Below are 24,730 nucleotides of genomic sequence, written 5' to 3'. Positions count from 1 at the left end.
AGAACTATCTGGTAAAACTTTTATGCTTCATTGGACGGCCATCTTAGATGGAAAGAAGTCATTTGTACCAACGTAGAGGAATCGAACAACAAAGGAAAGACATTTTGATGGGAGCAAGGCAAAGGAAAACATGTATAATCTAATGGGGAAACCGAAAATCATTTTTGGTGGTCTATGAATGGCATTGTTTGTATATTTTAGATTTTGGGGGAGATTGCCACCTCAAAACATCAAATTAGACACTGGCTTCCTATAAATATGGCTTAAGGGAATCAGTAGACTGAGTATGGATATATTTGAAGTTCTTCGGATTTTGTAAATGAATGGCCATGATTTTGAGATATAAACTGATCAACCATTCCTTTATTAGTTTTTCATGTAACTGGGAAAGAAAAAACTTTACCTTAGTTTTTCCTTTCAAGGAGTGTCTTGTCGTGTGTATTATTCAAGGAGGCCCAACGCTGATTTTCTTTTATATCTGCTTTTATACGTTGCACTTAATTTTGCATTCATTGTCTAAAATTCTAATAAAATAAAACCTTGGTTTGCAAGCATAATTCATTCCAGAAACATGCTTATAATCCAAAGCACTTCTTTATCAGAGTGAATTTTCCCATAAGAGATAATTAAAACTCAGATGATTCATTCCACAACCCAAAAATATTCATATAAAAATGATTACAATACAGTAATATAATAATAATAAAGAAAATACAAAATGTAAAGAAAAACAGACAAATTAACCTCCACATACCTTTGAAGACCTTCATGGCTGGTGTAAGGGAGACAAGAGAAAGGTAGGTTATTGTGTAGGACGACTTTCACTATCACTAACAGTGATATCTATTGTCAATGCTATCTATTGTCTCAATGGAATCTTTTTCTGCATGGGGGCCATTGTGGATGCTCAGATTTTGACTGCATTATAGTATTATTAATAAACTCTTGTCATATACTCTATTTAATGTAACTGGCAATAAGGCAGCAGAGGAAAGGGTCTATATTTTCAGGCAGCCTACCCTAGAATGAAGCAAAGCATTCCTAAGCTTACTCTTATATGGAAAAGCAAAGGACTGTCCATAAGTGCTGTGAAGTGACAAAACAGACACTAGTGCTGGTTGTGGGCATCGTTCAATTGTTCTGAAAAAAGTCACTGATTCCTGCCAAATACCACAGCCAACATCTGAGCATGGGAGACAGTCAACCACAATCCTGCAGCGAGGGATAGAGAGAACCAATGGCTCAGTTGTGATCATGTGACATTTGGTGTCACGTACTACTCGTATTGCAAGACATTGCTTGTTTATCAAGTTAAAATTTATTAGAAATGTTTGCTCAACTTGCAGAACACTTGGCAGTACAAGTTACTCACAATTTAAGGTTTTACTGTATGTATATGCTTTCATGCATGGGTTGTCCATGGATAAATTACTAAAGACATAGCAAACATTCTTGTGAAAACATAGTATATCTTGAATCATGAAATGAATCACTGAGATATCTATACTATCAGGATAATAGCTAGCATAACTATTTTTATGAATGAATGTTTATCATGTTTAAAAGTAGTTTTTTTCCATATGCCCACATGTGACAATTGCTACAGCAAATTTCAAAAGAGTAAATTTAATGTTACATTTCTGTCTTATACCTTGGGCAGGATTTTTTCTAATTACTTCTTAAATAATTATTTGAATTAATGAATATATTTAGTTATGCTACAAAGATAAACAAAAAGTGTAAAAGTCTTAAGATTTGTTTCTATTAATAATCAACTTTCCTGTATTGGTTGATTGTGGGTATGTGGTTTGCTTGAAGCACAAAAAGGTCAAACTTGACTTCTTGTTAAATGATCTTAAACATGAATATAAATATAACTTAGTACTATACATCAATTATGGTTGAGGTATTAATCAGATTACATGAAGTTATTGCCTACATCTTTAAAAATAGCTGTGCTATAAAATATCCCAGAATTACCTGTGGTTTTCAGTGTATTGTAAATCATTCTCTGAATGGAAAACATCAATATATGAATTCTATTCTGATCTATACAAGGTTCTTTAGTAATCAACACATTCCTTATGCACTATTTTAATTCCATGTGAGACTTTGGAAAATATATTAAGTGATAATTTTGCTTTTCTGTACAGGTATTATTTGAAGTTGGGATGCATGATATACAAAAGCTGAATTTTTCAGTAGGTTAAGAAGAATAATGTTAACTTAGATTATGAGTTCCAAAACCAGTTCTAATCTGGAATGTGTCGTTCAACTCTTTTGTTCATCTTCACTAAATGTGAATACTTAGCTGGTTATATAGTCTATACATCTCTAACTCTTTCCAAAAAATGTTAAGACAGTTACAAAAGTAGAACATGGAACTACTACACTTAAGTACTGATTAGATCTTTTTCTAATTGTGCAATGAAAAAATCATGATATAATCATTTGGATTTAAGAATAATGTTCTTTATTGTGTATATGCAAACAGGGTTCTAGTGTCCATATTTTTATTATTTATTTATTTATTTATTTTTTGTATTTTGCTTTTATTTGTTTTGATGGACTCTCCTTATCTTATTTCTTGACTCTACTTTGGCAACATCTTTGCATATTTCCAAACCCATTTTCCAATTTTTTCATCCACTTTTCACAAGATATTGATTCCTCTGTTTCTTTTCTTTTCTTTTTTGGTTTTTATTTTTGTAATTAATTAATTAATTAATTAATTTTTTATACAAATGGTTTATTGTCAAATTAGTTTCCACATAACACTCAGTGCTCATCCCCAAAGTGCCCTCCTCCATGCCCATCCCCCCTCCCCCCCACATCCATCAGTCCTCAGTTTTTGTCAGCATTCAAGAGTCTCACATGGTTTGCCTCTCTCCCTTTCCCCCACCATTTCCCCCCTTCTTCTCCCCCTTGTTCCTCAGTTAAGTTCCTCCTAATCCTCCTATACGTGCAAACATATGATAATTGTACTTCTCTGCCTGACTTATTTCGCTCAGCATAACACCCTCAAGGTCCATCCATGTTGCTACACATGGCCAGATTTCATTGTTTCTCACTGCCATGTAGTATTCCATGGTATAGATAAACCACATCTTCTTGATCCATTCATCCATTGATGGTAGTGTCCATATTTTTAAATGTAGTATTTGATAAACTATAATTTCCCCTTCTAAAAAAAATAAAAGATAACTCTTTGTAAACATTTTGATTCCTAAATGACTTTTTACTCTCTTTTTGAAGAAACATAATTTCTTACTCCTGCCCTAAGAAAGAGTTCCTTTAAAAATGAAATATTACTTAATAATCTGGAAAATTTTTCCTGTCTTGACTATATAATACCATTTATTACTGCCTATGTTATGCTTCTTTGTTCTTTATTGTAGACAAATTGGGAACAAGTAAATTAAAAATGTAGAATTCAGTGTGATTAGTTTAGTAGGCTCAATCATTGTGGTAATGAAGCCAGCATTCCAAGTCTGATCCTGTAAGGGAGATTTTAATATTAAGTTCTTTGAGGGCACCAATGTTCTCGAAGCCTAGGACATTACTTGACATGTTATAAGATCAAAGTAAATATTTGTTGAATGAAAACCATACTGCAGTAATAGAAAGACCTCAAGTCTCAGTGACTTATCAAAGCAAATGCTTATTTCTTCTTATACAAAGTCTAGTACAGGTTAGCAAGGGTTCTTCTCTATCTGGTGACTCAGGAATTTAGATTTTTACCATCTTGTGATGTGCTAGCTAAGACACTAGAGTGTGGAAAGAGATGGATTGTGGTGGCATATCCACTAAGTGTCCCTGAATTTGGCTAACACTTGCTATTTCTACTTGTAATCCATTGGCCAAAAATTTTCACATGTCCCCATCAGAACTGCAGGGAAGGCTGGGGAATGTAGGGGAGGATGTGAATATTCATGGAACACTGTTTTTGCCACAGATTAAAACACAGAAAAATATTTTATTACCTGACCATTCTGAACCCTGATGGTTATGTATTGACTATATAGCTATATCGTAGTGTTTTGAGATGGCACTACAGTTCAAGCCAACTTTTTGTTAAAAACATTCTAAAATTGCTAATCAATTACATGCTTTTAAATGTTATCTAATTTCTCAATAATAATAATTATACTAGTAGGAGGAGGAGGAGTAAACTTTATTGAGGGTTTTTTAAAATAAGTTTATACTGTACTAAAAACTTTACATAGATGATCTCATTTAATCTTCTCACTAATGAGAAAAGAATAGCTTATTGCTTTTATTTCATAAATAAGTATACTGAGTCTAAGATTGTAAAAAGCTGGACCAAGAACTGACAGTCATGATTCTTAGATAAAAGCTGGAGTTTTACCCTTTACTGAAGTTTTCGGTCTAGGATTTCTCAATTGCAAAATGAGAATATTAAGTCTTACATGAAATGATTTATTATACACCTTGCACAGTGTCTCATCCTAATACTAGCTTGGTGAATAGTAGGCATTCAAGCAGTACTAATTTTTTTTTTCCATATATAAATAACAAGGAGCAGAAGCCGTGCCTACTTTATTATTGATTACTGCAATGTGCTTTTTCACATCATTGAAAATAATGGTTAACCATAATTTAAGTCTTAAAGTTTTACTGCACAGTTGATTTGTTATAGCCATTGATTCCACAGAGTATCTATCTCTGGCAACCAATATAAAAGCCATATACATTTCAGACTGTGATCCTCCTTGGAGAATAATACTTTAAGAAACAGAGTGGAGAAAATATGCTCTTGACCAAACAGAATCGAATCCTACATATCATTAAGTATTGATATCTCAAATCTCCCCCTTTAAAACTCATATGTAAATAATTTGATTCAGATTTAAAATGGATTGAATACATATTATGCCATTCTGCCATAATAAATAGGATAAGAGGCATTGTTTCTGCTGACTTTATGTAACAGTCTTGGAGTAGGATCATGAAGTAACTCAGTCTGCTAGTCATAATATGAGAATGAATAACTAAACATCATTTGTGCCAAAAGCACATCACCACTTTTGGCAGATAGTTTTCCATATCCAAACGACAATACTAAAATAATCTCCAACAGATTAACCAGTTAATTTTCTGGAGATTCATTTTGTAGCTAATTTATCTTGGCTCTCCTGTTGAGATAGATCAATGGTATATCTATAGTATCTTCAATATGTGCCTGGCATACAGTAAGTGATCAATATATATTTAACAAGTGAATGGAATAAGACTTTTTAAATTTCTAGGCACTCCTGAAAATCCACCTTTCTCTTGCCAACACGGTCTACTTAAACCTTGAATTATGTAATATTTAGGCAAGTTCAAACTCCAGGGTAAGACAGTAGATAAATACAAGAGAGGGACATGTTATTCATTCATTTCTCTTGATTTTCTAAACTCAATTCCCATATCTCACCTTATCATAAGGAAACCATATCCTTGTTCCAAATAATTTTAGTTGAACTAGTGAATGGTTTAGAAAAAAAAAAAAAGAGCACGTTTTAGAGTTGAATAAACTTCAATTTATATTAATTGACACCACTAATTAATGGTTCTAAGACTGTGAGCCAATTAACAGCTCTGTACACCACTTTCCTTACCTGTAGTTAGTGTTAAATACAGTATTCAACAGGATACAAAGTTCACCTTTAGCAAGTAAGCAATTAATACTGCTTCCCCTTCCTTTCTCCCCTTGAATTATTGAAAGCTGATGTCATATAAAATCATACGAAACGTATTTTTATGTCTTTGATTAAAAATATATCTACTGCCTGATGTATGATTCCGAATTATTGCATAAAAAACTATTGAATATATTCTTCCTGAAGTTAAGTACTAGAGAAATTTTATCTTTCTTATGAACTGGTCTGGGATGATAGATCCTGTGAAATTAATGAATTAAAACTTGCCACTTCATTTTGTTTTGTTGTTGGTTGTCATTATGTTTTTCTTTTGGCTTAGTGGAAGAATGACACTAAGTTTTGTGCTCAAGCTGATAGACAATCATAACTTAAGCCTTCTGGTAAAACTGTCATCTGCCAGTCTGCCAGCCTGCCAGCCTGCTTCATTTGAGATCTGTTCCTAAAACTGGATTTAATGTTTTTATTGTTCTCATATCTTTTATGGTGTTCTACACAAATCCTTTTTGGAACCACACAGAATATAAATAATAAATTAATGAAAGAATAAAATAACTCATTCAAGTTTTCACAGCTGTTGGGTGCAGAACTAATCTAGGCTTGGTGTTATTTTCAGCTGTATCATTCAAAACAAACTAAGGAGGTTCAACGTCTGAATATTTTTAAACCTAAATGTTTCCTGCTCAGAAACTGGCTAGCAGTAACATAGGACAGTCATACACAAATGAAAATGGGGAGGGAGTGCTTGTGGCATATAGTTATTAAATTTGAGAAGAATGCAGTCAAGGCTTTGGACACCTGCAGGATAAGATCAGTAATGTAGGACATTTTTCTTTGCATAACTCCATAGCTATAGGCTAACAACTAACTGATGATGGCGACTGCACAAAGCCCTTTCTTACAGGTCTGCATAAAGGGCAGTCTTTTCACAGAACAGATTATATTCAGATTTCCTCTCTGCCTACCAACTGCCAGTGGCAATAATATCTTCTTTTAGTTTAGCTCTAAAATTTTTTCACAGATGGGGGATAGGGAGGAAATGGGTTTGTTTTGAATTTTTGCGGAAAAAAACTCTTATATCCACACAGAAATATTGATTCACTTAAACATGAGATTAATATTCAGTGGAGGAACGAGTTATTTAAAAAATAATGTGAATCAATAATAGAATAGACTATTCTAAACCTATAATTATTTTGAACCATATTGACTTTCATAAGTTACCACTGTAGTGATTTATAATTTTAAAATATAATATTACTTATTTCTAATTAACTTAATTTCTTCTCTGAGAAGAGACTTTTCATTTTGATGAACATTGATGAATACGTTTAGGTTTTGTACATTCCTCCTAAGTGTTTTAGTATAAATTCAATATAAATAGATGATGGAATGTTTATTTTTATGAGCTAATTGAGAGAACATTAGTTGGATACTATATTATACCTACAAAACACATCCCTGGGAATATGACGTCTGGGCTTGCTAATGAGGTGCTGATTCCAAGGAGAGCCTCTATGACTTTTTTAATTCCATGTCTTTTGTTTACTTGGTTTGACATGCCTTGCTTCCAGTTTTTACTTCTCCAACTAGCCTCTTTAATTAGAGACCTCTTACATCTCTTATATCTACTGTTCTCTAAAATAATGGTTCTGTAAACAATCCTAAAATTTGTATGGAACCACAGAAGACCCCAAATAGCCAAAGTAATATTGGAGAAGAAAACCAATGCAGGAGGCATCACAATCCCAAACTTTAGTCTCTACTACAAAGCTGTCATCATCAAGACAGTATGGTATTGGTACAAAAACAGACACATAGATCAATGGAATAGAATAGAGAACCCAGAATTAGACCTACAAATGTATGGCCAACTGATCTTTGACAAAGCAGAAAAGAGCATCCAATGGAAATAAGACAACCTCTTGAGCAAATAGTGCTGGGAGAACTGGACAGCAACATACAGAAGAATGAAACTGGACCACTTTCTTACACCATACACAAATATAAACTCAAATGGATGAAAGACCTGAATGTGAGACAGGAAACCATCAAACCCTAGAGGAGAAAGCAGTCAACAACATCTTTGACCTCAGACGCAGCAATTTTTTACTTGACACATCTCCAAAAGTGAGGGAATCAAGAGCAAAAATGAACTATTGGCACCTCCTCAAGATAAAAAGCTTCTGCGCTGTAAAGGAAACAATCAAAACTGAAGGACAACCAATGGAATAGGAAAAGATATTTGCAAATGACATATCGGATAAAGGGCTAGTGTCCACATATATAAGGAACTTACCTAACTCAACACTTGAAAAACAAATAATCCAGTGAAGAAATGGGCAGAAGACATGAATAGACACTTTTCCAAAGAAGACATCCAGATGGCCAACAGACACATGAAAAGATGCTCAACGTGACTTATCATCAGGGAAATACAAATCAAAGCACACTGAGATACCACCTGGTCAGAGTGGCTAAAATGAACAAATCAGGAAACTACAGATGCTGGCGAGGATGTGGGGAAACAGGAACCCTCTTGCACTCTTGGTGGGAATGCAAACTGGTGCAGCCCCTCTGGAAAACAGTGTGGAGATTCCTAAATAATTAAAAATAGAACTTCCTTATGACCCAGAAATAGCACTATGGGAATTTACCCAAGGAATACAGGAGGGCTGATGCATAGGGGCACATGTACCCCAATGTTTATAGTGGTGCTTTCAATAATGGCCAAATTATGGAAAGAGCCTAAATGTCCATCAACTGACGAATGGATCAAGAAGATGTGGTTTACATATACAATGGAATACTACTTGGCAATGAGAAAGAATGAAATCATGCCATTTGCAGCAACCTGGATGGAACTGGAAGGTATCATGCTGAGTGAAATAATTCATTCAGAAAGAGACATATATCATGTTTTCACTCATATGTGGATACTGACAAACTTAACAGAAGTCCACGGGGGAAGGGAAGGGGAAAAAATAGTTATAAACAGAGAGAGAGAGAGGCAAACCACAAGAGACTCTTAAATACAGAGAAGAAACTGTGGGTGGATGGGGGTGGGGGAGAGGGGAAAATGGGTGATGTACATTGAGGAGGGTATTTGTTGAGATGAACACTGGATGTTGTATGTAAGCCAATTTGATAATAAATTCAATTAAAAAATAGTGTTTTTTTAAGTGAGGAACTTGTTAAAAATACAAACTGTTGGCCTTATCTCAGTTCAACTGAATCAGAACCTTTCAGTGAGGCTCAACAATCATTTTTTCATAAGTTCCTCAAGTAGTTTTGATCCATTTTAAAACTTCAGAATCTCTATCTCACACTATTGGCCAGTCATCTCCTCCCAATGTGAAATTTTGGTTCTCCCTTTCCTGGATTCAGCTCATCAGTTCTGTGACTTGAATTAAGACTATGCTAAAACACATAACTAGAGAAAAATCTGTTTAGCATTGATAATTTTTTAAATATACTTAATGGCATACTTTCATAGGAACATTTTATAGAGAAAAGTTTATATTTGAATTTTATAATCATAATAAGACTACATGGAAATTGAGAATAAAATATACTGTTTAAATATATCCTGAGCTTTTTGAGTTTCAATTTGGATTTGTAAACTTGGGACACAGATGAAATCTGGTGGAAGCTTTTCAACACAACATATTTGCCATCAATTTTTGGTTACAATGTCAATCCAAGAAAATTTCCAGTGCTCTGTCTTACTGTTTAATAATTAAAATAGCCTTTCCCTATTATTTGGAGTACTTTCAAAGATGTGTTTTCTAACTTTTTGATTTTATTTAAAGTATAATTCAAAGTTAGGTATAAAGAGGATACTTGAAAGTAAATTGTGTGTGTGTGTGAATTCACAAACTTTATAATGATGATTTTCAATGTTATTGTGAGATATTATATGCTCAAAATGGAGATAAAAGATCACTAAGTAATATTTACTTTAGAAAATGTGTCAAGGCATTAGATATTTCATTTGAATAGCTTTTATTTGTCACTTTTTGACCAAGAATTCTCTTCTTACTGAAATTTTGCTGCTGGTATAAACTCTATGATTGTTTTAACCATTTTTATCAAACTGCCAAGACCATATATAGCTTCCCCATCATAGTAAAACTTCTGTTACAGATATGCACTGGGAAAAATTACAGGATACTTTTCAGGAGTGTGAACAATTGCTGAGGTGAAATGATATAGTCTGTTAAAAACTTGGCCAAGTGTTGACCTGTCTCAATACCACGACATTGTAAGTGCTTGAGTCTGGGGCAGTGAGGCTCTTTCAAACATTTGAACCTGAGATGCGGAGTAATCCGTGTCATAACTAGGACTCTGGTTTCCAGTTTGTGTGCCAGGAGCAGTGGAATTTGGCAATGCAAAAATACACAAAATGTGTTCCCTGATGCAGATGCAGAGATATCATTTTACTTTTCAAATATCTCCGGCAGAGGTAAGTTCATATTCAAAGTCTTTAGGCGATCCTTCCACTATAGTGTATGGTTCTCAATATGCATCAGAATACTTCGAGGGCTTATTGAAAGAGATCATCAGGCCTTGCCCACAGAATTTCTTATTCAATAGGTATGAGGCAGGAGTATTTGCATTTCTAACAGGTTTCCAAGTGATGTTGATACTTATACTCCAGGAAGCACATCTTGAGAATGATGGCTTTAATGCTTTACTGTCAGATTCTTAAATCCTCAAGTCAGAACCACCTGGGATTGCCTAGCAAACTAATCTTCAGATTCTCAGGAATGTGAGAATTGGTTGTCTACATCCAAATCTCCAAGGCAGTATGACAGTGATTTGCCTTTTGTCAAGCTCCTCAGGTGCTTATTCACATTTGAACACCAGTTAGAATGAAGGTCTAGGGAAAGCACCGATCAAGTCTCTTCTGGAGCATTACCAATTTTATACCTGTGGGTTGGCATCTAGCAGTTGTTTTTTATTATACATAGTAAATGAATGAATTAATGAAAATGATTGAATGCAAACAATTAGTTCCTATTCCTTGTTTGCTTCCAGCACCTTTTCTTTATTCTACTATAGAATATATCATCCATATTTTAACTACTTGCTTACTTGACTGCCTGCATCTAGACAGAGACCTCTTTTTGTTGCTTTTCCAGTGCCAACCCCAGCATCTGGCACATAATATGTATATTATCATCAGTATTTGTTGGATTAAATGATGGTAAATGTTGAGTAGAATATCTCTTAGGGTTAGTATGAAAAGTGAGCTGAAAAAGCTACAGCTAGAAAAGCCATAGGCTAGTCTGAACGAGTAGGGTGGTACCAAGCTACAGCATTAAGCCAAGAGTCTGGAACATAAACTCTTACTCAAGATTAGCATATATATGCAGTGTAGTGGAACAGGTGACTTTTCAGAAGATAATAAGTGGGGGAAATAGAAGTGGCTAATGTAAGTTTGATGAAGCTAGTGTGTGCTTAGAATTTTGTGGGTGGTCAGAAATGAGGACACTGAAGGATGTAAAAAATGGCCAGAACACAACAAATGAAGTCAGGTACTTCATTCACCCCAAACTAACCTTGGTAAATGGATTCATTTGTTAATCTAGCTCCAGTTACTTTTTTACCTTTCAAAGCCAGGTAGAAAAAAAAAAAAAAAAAGACCTTAGTAGTGTTAGTGGTTAGTCTGCTGAGATACCTAAAAAGCCTAGAGTAAAACTGGACTGTAGTATGGATAGAAGTTCCTGATACTGTGGTTAAAATCAAGGATTGTTTAAATACTAATGTTCCCATTTTTGCTATTCACATTCATTGTTTAAATTCCATTTTAGTCTCCTTGAATAGATTTACAATGCCCTGTTTTTTAATAGTTTTGTTTAATTTCCTGTTCCATGCTTTCTGGACTGTCTCCTGGATTTCAGACCTCTCCATATTGCATTCATAAATTATCTGAAATTTCGGTCTTCAGTTTAAACAACTTGGATTCTTCATCTATAATCCACTCTGTTCTTTGAGGTCTGTGTGCATTTTTGCTGGATTGCTGCCACCATATCTCTTCCAGTCACAGGCAGGTGCCTGTGACATGCATTCTGCTTTAAATCTGGGGTTGTAAAGTTCTAGCATAAGATTGTGCTAGATTTGTAGATTTTGCCACTTATGTCCATACAGTTCCTATTATGCTCTCGTCATTTACATTACTTGGTACTGTCTGGCTCCCTTTCCAAGAGGATGCAGGGGCAAATTAGTTAGCACTTCTATTCATTTTTTTTAAACTTAGAAATGAAATTTTTATTTAAAAATCTTTAAAGACAATGATTTTATGACCAACCAGAGGCTCAGAGCCAAAAGAGGTCTAAATCTTCCTTCAAATTATGTGAGCATCAGGTTTTCAGAAGTCAATGTGTATTAAAACAATACAAAGATCTTTTAGTTTAGATTCTGGGCTCAGAACATTAAAGGCAGGGTTTTGTTTTTGTTTTGTTTAGTAATTAAACCTTTGGCATAACTCAAAAGTCATTAAGGTACGTAAGAAATTATTCATTGTATAATTATTCATAAATTATTCATGAATGTCCCACTCATTGCAGGACAACCAGCATTATTCAATCAGCCAACTAAATACAAGGCACATTTGCTATCATATGGTGTACCAAAACATGTTCACAAGTCACTCAAATACCCACTAAGGGTAATGTCACCTCTAAAGAGAACTATTCAGTTTTCAATTTTGGGGATTGAGTAGGAAGCTACAGAATACGAGAGTGCTCAAACCTGAACAAAATCAACAAAGAAGGAGAGGGGATGCCTATTGGGTAGACATCCATCAGTGTGTGCCACAAGAAAGTCTAGACAATATTTTGTAAGGCCCTTTCCAGCTATAGAGTTGAAATTATTTAATGTCACAAAATGAAGTATAAACTTATTTATGGGTAAAAAATTATTTATGGATAAACAATAATCATGGATAATGGATATTTATATTATATATATTCACAAGTAGAATTCAGATTACAAGGACAGATTTTTCAATTGCTAAATGTAATAAGTAGAAGAACATGTCTTAAAGATAAACAAAACAACAATCAAGTTATTTGAATCTAAGTTTGTAAAGAATAAAAAGATGTCATGTGTCATTTTAGAATACTGTTAATTTGGTCTAAAATTGTTCAATGTTTAATGAAGTATAGTAGCATTTTGGGCATTATTGACAACAAATGAAGTCAACACTATTTAATTCAAATTTACCTAATTAAAACCTTAAAACTACACATTATTTTGTATCTCACTTCTTTCTGAAAAAGGGATATAGATACAGTCTTTTATCCTTTCTCATATGGCTGTTACAATGGATGATCAGGAATCACCTCTGAAGTTTCTAGCATATGGGCCCAGTATATGTTTGGTAGATGTTTGCTTCATAGGTAATTAAATGTTTTTGTTTTTATTTTTTAATGTTTATTTATTTTTGATAGAGAGAGAGTGAGTGTGTGTGTGAACAGGGGAGAGGAAGAGGGAGGATACACAGAATCTGAAGCAGGCTCCAGGCTCTGAGCTGTCACCATAGAGATCAATGTGGGGCTTGAACTCAGGAACAATGAGATCATGACCTGAGTGGAAGTCTAAGGCTTAACAACTGAGCTACCCAGGTGCCCCAATAATTAAATGGTTTTAATGAAACATTTCAAAAGAGATTATGTAGGTCTAATCTAAGGTTATTTTATTATTATTACTTTTAATACTGAAAACAAAATTTTTATGCATTTTTTCTAAGTTTCTTTACTCCAGGTTATTTTACATAGACTAATACATATTTTTATATGAAATATAGGTTTATATAATGATGATAGATGGCTATGAATTAGTAATCATTAAAAGAACAGGCTTGAAGGTGTTATGCTGAGTGAAATAAGTCAGGCAGAGAAGGATGATTATCATATGTTTGCACGTATAGGAAGATTAGGAGGAACTTAACTGAGGAACAAGGGGGAGAAGAAGGGGGGAAATGGTGGGGGAAAGGGAGAGAGGCAAACCATGAGAGACTCCTGAATGCTGACAAAAACTGAGGACTGATGGATGTGGGGGGGAGAGGGGGATGGGCATGGAGGAGGGCACTTGTGGGGATGAGCACTGGGTGTTATGTAGAAACTAATTTGACAATAAACTATTGTAAAAAAAAAAAAGAACAGACTTTTTTATAAGTTTGTGATCATTCTGGTTGCCTGCTTGTCTCACATTTGTACTGTTCTTCTTTTCACAGGGATTCGATAAACAAGTGGATGTGTCATATATTGCCAAACATTACAACATGAGCAAAAGCAAAGTTGACAACCAATTCTACAGTGTGGAAGTGGGAGACTCAACCTTCACAGTTCTCAAGCGCTACCAGAATTTAAAGCCTATTGGCTCTGGGGCTCAGGGAATAGTTTGGTAAGTGGAATGGATTTAACATAATATATGTTATATATATATATATAACATATATATAATATATTACTGAAGTATAATTGACATACATTGTTATATTAGTTTCAGGTGTGCAACATATTCAACAGTTCTATGTATTACTTAGTGTTCACCATGAAAGTGTACTCACCATCCATCATCAAGCAATATTACTACAATCTTATTGATTGTATTCCCTATGCTATACTTTTCATCTGTGACTTTTTATTTTATAACTGGAGTTTTGTACTTCTTAATCCCCTTTACCTATTTCACTTAGCCCCTGACCCATCTCCCTTCTGGAAACCACCAGTTTTTTCTCTGTATTTAATATTCTGTTTTTCGGCAGAGAGGGAGGCAAACCATGTAGCCTTTTTAGATTGGCTTCTTTCACTTAGTAATATGCATGTAAGGTTCCTTCATGTCTTTTCATAGATGGATAGCTCATTTTTTTTTATTATTGAATATTTCATTGTCTAGGTATGCCACAGTTTATTCTTTCACCTACTTTAGGACATTTTGGTTGTTTTTAGGTTTGGGCAATTACAAATAAAGCTGCTTCAAATGTCCACGTACAGGTTTTTGTGTGGACATAAGGTTTAAGTATTCACTTCATTCTGATAACTGGTTTTAAGTTCAGTCTCAATGCTTAGTCAATGTCAATGGCAGCTGTGCATGGTCGGTGTACTCACTAAATCATTTACTACCACTTAAATCCCATTATCAAATATAGCAAAGCCTTCATTGAAATTTACTTAGTGATTACCTTATGTCAATCAGTAATTGTTTTTGCAGTTTGAAGAATGAAATAGTTTGATATATTTTTTAAATGTTTTATTTATTTTTTAAAGAGAGACAGAGACAGCGTGAGCAGGGGAGGGTCAGAAAGAGAGGGAGACACAGAACTCTGAGCTAGCTGTCATCACAGAGCCCGATGCAGGGCTCAAACCCATGAACTGTGAGATCATGACCTGAGCTGAAGTTAGACGCTTAACCGACTGAGCCACCTAGGCACCCCAACAGTTTAATATTTTTAGCAATAGACCAAACCTTTCATTTCAAACACATTACAGCTAAAGGAATTATTATTTTTGGTTTTTATTTATTTGTTAACTATGCTGCAGGTATGAGTTGAACATCTTTGTGGAACAAAGTAATTTCATGGCTTGGTAGGCAGGATAATGGTCACCCAAAGATGCCCAGACTCTAATCACCAAAAAAACTGAATATGTTATCTCACATGGCAAGAGGGACTCTGCAGATGTGATTAAAGTGAAGGCCTTAAAATAGGTAGATTGTCCTGAAATATTCAGGAGAGATCAATTTAATCATATGAGTTTCTAAAAAGTGAGATCATGACCCGAGCCGAAGTCAGACGCTCAGCCGGCTGAGCCATCCAGGCGCTCCTCTAAAAAGTGGAAAAGAAAGGCAAAAGAGTGGGTCAGAGAGATGAAATAGGAAAAGAGAGATAAGAAATTTAAAACATGCGAGACACTTGCTTTATTTTTGCTGGCTTTAAAGCTAGAGGAAGAAGGTCATGAGTCAAGAAATGGTCTGGCTTCTAGAAATTGGGAATGGTTATCAGCTGCCAATCAATAAGAAAATAGACACTTCATTAGAGTCATGCAACCACAGGGATTTGAATCTTGCAACAAACCCAAATGAGCAAGGAAACAAATTCTCCTCTAACACCTCCAGAAAGGAACCAGTCTGCTAACATATTGACTAGTCTGGTGAGGCCCATGTAAGGACTTCTCACCTCCAGAACTGCCACATAATAAATTTGTGTTGTTTAAGTAATTAAGTTTGTGGTGGTTTGTTGTGGGAGCAATACTAATACAGTTGGTATAGTAAAGATTCTACTATTAAGATAAATCTCTTAGAGCAGGCACACTGAACTATAATGTTTTCAGAGAAAGGAATTTAGGTTGCCTCTGTCAATCCCTCTCAAACCATGAAATTTCTATTTTCCTTTTAAGCATTATTACCCTAGGTAATATGTAACCAACTGCTAGGGGGCGAGGAATAAATTGTATTTGCGAGAGACCAGTATTTGTTTATTAAATATTAGTAATTTTAATTTCCTTTCTACATTACAATTTGTGTTTATATTTTCTGCATTCTACTAGATGTCTTGCGTTCTACCTGGGGAGTAGGAATCCCATTTGGGATATCACTGCATTTATGAACAACTTTCAAAATGAAATAGAAAATAAGACAAAAAGAAAAATTCTTATGAAGGAGGAGAAACAGAAGATGGAGAGAGCAGAGGAATTTCTGGCTACCTTTCTTTAAAGAAAATTGTAGAACATGAGAAAGTTTTCCTACATTTCTCAGTTCAGGTGCTGAAATACTCATTGTGATTTATTTTCCATTAAATAAAACTGCCACAGAAAGCAAGGGCACTAGTGAAAAGAAGCTGATAGACCTTAATGATTTAAAAATAGACTCAAAACAGCATTTTTTCTCGAGAAGTTAACAGACTGTACCAGAAATATTTGAAAATCTACTAAAAATTTGGTGGTGTATTTTTTTGGACATTTTGAGCCTCTATTTTTCCTTGTACAGGACAGAAATCATCTTAGTTCTTAGGTATACTAACTGAAATAGATTTCAATAAATGAAGTGTCCTTGAGTAGAATTTTTAATCCAGTTTCACAATAAATTTGTAAAATTTATGCAAATTAGTCAGAAAGGACACCGGAATTTAAAAATGCTAGCCTTGGAGTTTCCTGGGATTATTATTAGTTTTTGGGTTACAGCTGACGGAAGTAAAGCTAGCAAAAACCAAGATGAAGGGCCAGAAATAGGATGGCATATTCTTCTTTCTCATCTTCCAATTCACTACTCTACCATGTGTACAGGACACCACAATTCCAGCACATTCCTTTCTAGACATGAATATAGCTGTCCCTTCCTTGACTCTCTTCTTCAATCTAGCTTTAAGATATCTTTATCTCACAACTCAGGTCGTAATGTGCTATTTCTCTTGAATATCTATTCTTGTATTAATTTGTCCTCTCTACAACGTTTTAATTTCCTTTTTATTGCCTTTTGTCACTGGTGAGTTTATCCACCTCCCCTACATCAAACACATCCATTTTCAGATATGTTTCTAAAATCCACAGACCTTTTCTCTGTTCCTAAAAACTCAAATTTGTGTAATTTGAATCTCCCATATAATTCTGAGTATAGTGACTGGGAGAAATTGGAAAGTGGGAATATCTGGGGACTCTGGGCATGTGGGGCAGACAGTCTGAAACAGATGATTCATTTATTTTGCTTTATTTTCTTTACAAGCAGAAATAAAACACGGAGGAATCCATTTTTGTTTGCATGTGTCACCATAAAATTTTGTGTGTTTGTGTAAGAAGGATTACTTTTCAAGTGCAAATGTTGGCATATTGGTACATATATGTGACATGGATTCTCATTTCTACTGTTTCAATGACCTTAAATTATTATTGGGCTCTTATACTTTCTTTGCTCTCTTTGGATTGCTTCATTGCTTATTTACTCTCAGGGGAACACACAAATGATACCAAAATATCTTCAAAAGGAATTAATCACTACTATGCTATTTTTTCATTCACTATGGATGGACCAACAGTGTCATTACTGAAAATCATTAAATAAAATGTAATATGAAATATTTGGGAAGACACGAAAATTTCCTTTCTACCTCTGAGGAAAAAGATAATCTATTGGAACAGAAAGAAGCAATGATTGAGCAGGGTCCAAGATGGCAGTGTAGGAAGGTCCTGAACTGACCTCCTCCCATGGACTCTTAAGTCTACACCTACATCGGGATCATTTCCCTCTAGAAAAGATCTGAAAACTAGATAAACTCTTCTCCACAACAAAGAGTTAAAGGACCACATCGAGAATGGTGGAAGAGGCAGAGAAACAACCTTGGAAAAACCCCACCCCCAGTGCAGCAACATATAGTAGGGAGGGATCTCGTCAGATAGGCACATCTCCCAGAGGAGCAAAGGGCTGGTGTCCCACATCGGGCACCCTAGTCCCTGGGATGTCTACCAGAATGATTAGCCCCCAGAATGTCTGGTTTGGAACACTAATGGGGCTGATGTCTGGGGATCCCAGAGTGTCACAGGAAACTGAGGTTCCCCTCCTGGAAGGCTACCCTCTTGCTCTTCCTAAGACCAGGTGAATAACGAGCAGTTTGAAAAATACCTAGATTTATATGTGAAGGAGAATCACTTGCTGGTCTGAGGTCATTGGCTGGAAAGGTGGGGGACAATTGAGATCCTCCCTGGAGACAGAGGCATTAACAGATGCCACTGTTATACTCTTCACACAGCCTGCTAGCACAAGCAGGTGAGCTTGGAAATGGCATATGGCATTGCTGGGACAGGTTGAGGTAAGCAATTATAGCACTTGCTGAAACTGGAGAGCACAGGTAGTTGTAACTCTTTCCTGTTTCCTGGCTGGGGTAGACAAGTACAAGCAGTTATGACATCCTTCTACTCTCAGTCTAAAGCTAGTGCTTACACTGACAGGGCTCTCTCTTGCTGCATCATTGAAGCCTGCAGGCATGCGTAAACAAGACATTTTCCTGCTGCCTTTCTGAAGCTAGCAGGCATACTTTGCCTATCGCACTCTTCAGCTACATTGTTAAAGCCAGAGGGCATGTGCAGTCTACACAGGGGACATCTTTTGATCACCTGACCCTGGTGGCCAAGAGGACTGGCATTTCAGAGCTCAATGGGACTGTAACAATCAGAAAGACAGCTTTTGGCAGGCCACCATCCCCAGGGAGGAACACAGCTGACTGATTCACAACTCTAGTCTTCTTATGAAAAAGATCTATTTACTTAGCCTGAAGCTTCAGCCTAATGGACAGATTTCCAGTTTCCCACACATCTAGAGGTCTAGGAGATGCTCCTAGGGAACATAAGCAAGGAGACACCATTCTTGCATATTCCCTTGACTATAGCTCAGTTCAATGGGACTTTTCAGAAAGTAGCTTATACGTTCTTCTGGAATCCCAACTGCAACTCACCCAGGGATACCTCCAGATCTCCTGGTCTAAAGGCCAACAGGTATTATAAATGCAGTCCCATAGGACCGTATATATTTGCATAATTTAAAAGTTGCTGCCTGAGGGTCTGGCTCCCATCAGCCTGAAACCAGGTGCTAAATGAGATTCCTCTCCTTGGATCACTGAAAAGTCTTGGCATACCCTCAACTATGGGCTATATCAAGATTACCTCAGGCAGTTTAGACAATCACAAAGGTTCAAGAAACCCAAAAGCTAGAGCAAGGTTGATTAAGATGGATGAAGATTGAAAGAAGTAGCTGTTTTGTCAAGTACATAGAAACACAGTTAAACAAGATGAGGAAACAGAAATATGTTCTAAATGAAAGAACAAGACAAAACTTCAGAAGAAGACCTCAGTGATACAGAGATAAGTAATATAACTCATAAAGAATGCAAAATAATGATTATTAAAGATGCTTACTGAACTCAGGACAAGGATGGATGAAAATAGTGATAACTTTACAAAGAGGTCGAAAATATAAGAAGGTACCAAACAGAAGTACAGAGTTGAAGAGTACAATGCCTGAACTGAAAAATATTCTGGGGCCGGGATGGGGGTCTTCAACAACAGACTGGATGAAATAGAAGAATGGATCAGCAACATGGAAGATAAAAGCAGTAGACTCATCCAGACTGAGGGGCAAAAAGAAAAAAAAAAATAAATGAAGATAATTTAAAGGACCTCTAGACAACTTCAGGCAGAATAGCATTCACATTGTAGGGGTCCCAGAAGAAGAAAGAGAGAAAGGGCAGAAAGCTTCTTTAAGGAAATAATGTCTGAAAACTTTCTCACCTGCAGAGGGAAACAGACATCCAGGACCAGGAAGCCAAGAGCATTATATTCCAAGTCACATATAATTAAACTGTCAGAAGCTAAAGAGAGAATCTTAAGATCATAAAGAGAAAAACAAATTGTTTCATACAAGGGAAATTCTATAAAGCTATTAGCTGATTTCTTAAAAGAAACTTTTCAGGCCAGAAGGGAGTAGCACAATATATTCAAAGTGCTGAAAGGAAAAAAAAAATAAACAACTTTCAATCAGAAAAAAAATGCTAACTGTCAAGATTATTATTCAGATTTGAAAAGGAGATAAGGAGTTTTTTAGACAAACAAAAACTAAAGGAGTTAGCTACTACCAAATTTGCCTCAGAAATATTAAGGGGACTTCTTTCAGCTGAAAAAAGGCAAAAATTAATAACAAGAAAACGTATAAAAGTGAAAATCTCACTGGAAATGGTAAATATGTAGAAAAGGTAGTAAATTAATCACTTATAAATCTACTTAAAGAGGTTAAAGGACAAAAGTAGTAAAATTAACTAAAACTACATACAATAAAAGATGACACACACAATAAAAAGATAGAAAATGTGACATCAAAAACATAAATTGTCAAGGGAGTGAAAGTGTAGAGTTTTGGAATGTGCACAAATTTAAGTTGCTACTGACTTAGAAATAGATTATTATATCAATAGGCTGTTATGTGTGAGCCTCATAGTAACCACAAAGCAAAAATGTATAGTATATATGAAAAATAAAATAAGAAAGGAATATAAACAAAATATTAAAGAAAGTCATCAAGCCACAAGAGAAAAAAGAAAGAGAACTACAAAAGCAGCCAGAATACAATGAACAAAATGGCAACAAGTACATATCTATCAGTAATTATTTCAGATGTAAATGGACTAAATTCTCCAATCAAAAGGCATAGAATGGCTGAATGGATTTTTAAAAAGGTACAGTTATATGCTGCCTATAAGAGACTCCAGATGTAAGGACACACAGACTGAAAGTGAAGGTATAGAAAATGATGTTTCATGCAAATGGAAACAAAAAGAAAGCTGCAGTAAGAATACTTATATTAGACAAAATAGACTTTAAAACAGACTGTAATAAAAGATGAAGAAGAAGAGAATTACCTGATGATAAAAGGGTCACTCCAATAAGAAGATAAAACAGGTGTAAATACATATGCACCTGACATCAGAGCACCCAAAAATGTAAAGCAAATACTAATAGAACTAAAGGCAGAAAATGAAAACAATACAATAAGTAGGGTGTTTTAACACTCAACTTTTATCAATGGATAGGTCATCCAGACAGAAAATCAGTAAGGAAACATAGGCCTTAAATGTATACATTAGACCAGATGGACTTAACATATTTATAAAACATTCCATCCAAACGCAACAGGACACGCATTCTTCTAAAGTGCACATGGAACATTCTCCAGAGTAGATCACATAATAAGTCGCAAAACAAGTCTCAATAAATTCAAGAAGATTGAATCATATCAAGCATCTTTTCTGACCACAATGATATGAAACTAAAAATCAATTATAAGAAGAATACTGGGAAAACTGCAAACATGAAGAGGTAGAACAACTTGTTTCTGAACAACTGCGGGGTCAGACAAAAGAAAACTGTGGGGTCTAGAGACAAAAGAAAGCAGAAATAAAACATACCAAAATCTAGAAGATGCAGCAGAAACAGTTCCAAGAGAAAGGTTCATAGCATCTACCTAAATTCACAAGAGGGAGAACCTGGGTAGCTCAGTGAGTTAAGTGTCTGACTCTTGATTTCAGCTCAGGTCATGAGCTCAAGGTTTATGATATGGAGCCCTGGGTTGGGTCTCTGTGCTGACAGTGAAGAACCTGCTTGGGATTCTCTCTCTCCCTCTTTCTTCTCCTCACCTGCTCGTGCTCTCTCTCTCTCTCTCTCTTTCTCTCTCTCTCTCAAAAATAAATAAACATTTAAAAAAAGTCACAAGAGAAATCTCAAATAAATAATTTAACTACACCTAAAGGAACCAGAATAAGGAAAACACATGAAGCCCAAAGTTAGTAGAAGGACAGAAATAATAAAGATTAGAGTTGGGGCGCCTGGGTGGCTTAGTTGGTTAGGCGTCCGACTTTCGCTTAGGTCATGATCTCGCGGTTGTGGGTTCGAGCCCCGCGTCGGGCTCTGTGCTGACTGCCAGCTCAGAGCCTGGAGCCTCTTTCGGTCTGTGACTCCCTCTCTCTCTGACCCTCCCCTGCTCACGCTGTCTCTCTCTCTCCTAGAAATAAATAAAACATAAAAAAAATTAAAAAAAAAATAAAGATCAGAGTTGAAATAGCTGAAATAGAGACTAAAATAATAATAGAAAAGATCAATGAAACAAAGAACTGATTACTTGAAAAGATGAACAAAGTTGATAAAACTTTAGCCAGATTGATCAAGAAAAAAAGAAAGAGGCTCAAGTAAATAAAATCAGAAATGAAGGAGAAGTTACAACTGATAACACAAAGGATCTTAAGAGACTATCATGAACAAATTAAATGCCAACAACCTAGAACTAATGGATAGATTCCTAGAAATTTATAAACTTTCCAGACTAAACTATCTGAAGAGACTGATTACTAGTAAAAGATATTGAATCGGCAATCAAAAACTTCGTAACAAATAGAAGTCTGGTACAAGATGGCTTCACTAGTGAATTCTGCTGAACAAAGATTTAATACCTATCTTTGCCATACTCTTTCAAAACCTTGAAGAGGAGGGAAACCTTCCAAATTCATTTTATGAAGACAGCATCAACCTGATACCAAAACCAGACTAGGACACCACAAAAAAGGAAAATTACAGGCCAATGTTCTTATGAACATAAATGCAAAAATCCTCAACCAAATATTAGCAAACTGAATTCAAAGACAAATACTTCATGGTTTTTCCACTTCATATGGAATCTAATACAAACAAACAAACAAAACAAAAAAAACCCCGTACTCACTGATAAAGAGAACAGATTGGTGGTTGCCAGAAGAAAGGAGGGTTGGGGCAAAATCTGAGGAGGGGATTAAGAAATAGACTTCCAGTCTTAAAGTAAGTCATGGGGATGTAATGTACAGCATGGGGAATATAGTCAATAACATTGTGTTAGCTTCGTAATGTGACAGATGATATCTGGACTTATTGTGTGACCACTTTGCAACACACACAAGTGTCGAATCACTATAATAATAATCTGAAGCAGGCCCCACGCTCTGAGCTGTCAGCACAGAACCCTATGTGGGGCTCCAAGTCACAAACAGTGAAATTATGACCTGAATCGAAGTTTCTTTCTTTCTGCAAAGATGATTCAACCTGACAGTGTAAGTGGTGGCAAAACTCAGCAACCAAGCTTAAGCAGAGAAGACTTGCCAAAGCTGATCTGCTCTTTAACTGGAAAGAGCTGATTGTATAGTTCAAATGTGAAGGAATAAGACCATATTCTTTTCCTTCTCGGGCTTGTTCTCTTTGTCATCTGCATATAATCAACTTGTAAGCAGTCCCAATCCAATTTTGCAAGGCGATCTTTTATAAGATATTTATATAAAAGATGAAAGCTTAATACTGACAAAAGCGAAGACTTTGGGTGGCTTTTTGGAAAATAACCTGTGCCTAGAAAATTATATATTTAGAAATAAGATGATACGTTTTATGTTAACTAAATCCTTATGAAATTCCAATTAGTGCTAAAGGATAGCATTTAATTAAAGTTGAAATAAATGTAGTTATAAGATGCTCTGCAAATAATCCAGTGTATTAATCTCTGTTAATTTAGATACATATCCATATATGTATACACAAAATGAATATATAACCAATATATAATTTATATTATAATATATAATATATATATAAAATACATACATGTTAATCCAATGGATTCATCTATGCTATAATTATTATCAACTATATATATTTTAATATTATTACCATATATATGTATATAAAATGCCAAGTCAAACCATATTAGTAGAGTAATCACTGTCCATGGAAACTTCTTCAAATAATAATAGCCTCTAAATACTTAAAAATGGTTTACTGTAAGTCCTCTTTTTAATGTGCTCATTTTTATTAAAGAAAAAGACACTATTGAGTCACTGATGCTTTTAACAGCTTTTCTCATCTTAGTGATGAATTGGAATTATTCCATGCACACATTGATTTAATCACCCTTGAACTAATAGCACAATTTTTTTTTTTCCTAAATGGCTGGCAAAGGTTAGGGAATACTTGTAAATGTACCAGAACAAAAGAGATGGAAACTTGGCAATGTTAGGTCAGATGATGGAAAGATATTCAATATCTGTTTATTGCTAATTATTAACAAAAGAAAATTAAGTAAATAAATTCTTTGAATTCTGTAAAATATTTGCACATTTAAATATTATCAGTTCAATTACAGATACTTTGAGATACCTTATATCATCATGTTCAGTCACTATAGTTACAAATATACTTATGCCTTAAGATAATTGGATTTACCATTGTGTTTTATCAATGTTGTATTTAATTTTCAGTGTCTAGAACCTTGGTTTATACATCTGTAAAATGGGGATTTATTAGTATCTCACAGGACTCAAACAGTATAAAACAAACTAGATACACGAAATGGTCTTAAGTCTGACATTGTCATGACTGAGATGATTCAAGGAGGGTAGACTTAATGTTACACTTTTCTATCAGTGGAAAATTACAACAGGTAAATTTACATAATCCAGGAAGATGGCTGGTTGTAACAGCTGTTTTTTCAGATTATTTATAGTATATTCA

General features: G+C 35.1%; 1 protein-coding gene across 11 annotated transcripts in view; it reads left to right on the top strand.

Annotated features, from left to right (window-relative positions):
• The window catches only part of MAPK10 (mitogen-activated protein kinase 10), a 297,586-nt gene that overhangs the window by 153,552 nt on the left and 119,304 nt on the right, over positions 1-24,730 (top strand). For 10 of the 11 annotated variants that reach the window (XM_039250559.1, XM_039250564.1, XM_039250563.1 and 7 more), the window contains one exon: positions 13,906-14,075. In XM_039250559.1, coding sequence (XP_039106490.1) covers positions 13,906-14,075 — 170 coding nt within the window. Of the gene's footprint in view, positions 1-11,645; positions 11,664-13,905; positions 14,076-24,730 lie in introns of those variants that run through there. The other variant, XM_039250567.1, reaches the window with a different exon arrangement.

The sequence above is a fragment of the Hyaena hyaena genome, unplaced genomic scaffold (genome assembly GCF_003009895.1).
Source record: "Hyaena hyaena isolate Hyena2069 unplaced genomic scaffold, ASM300989v1 scaffold_373, whole genome shotgun sequence".
NCBI classification, from domain to species: Eukaryota; Metazoa; Chordata; class Mammalia; order Carnivora; family Hyaenidae; genus Hyaena; species Hyaena hyaena.
The sequence above is the reverse complement of the archived record's forward strand: the minus strand, read 5'-3'. Positions and strand labels throughout refer to the sequence as shown.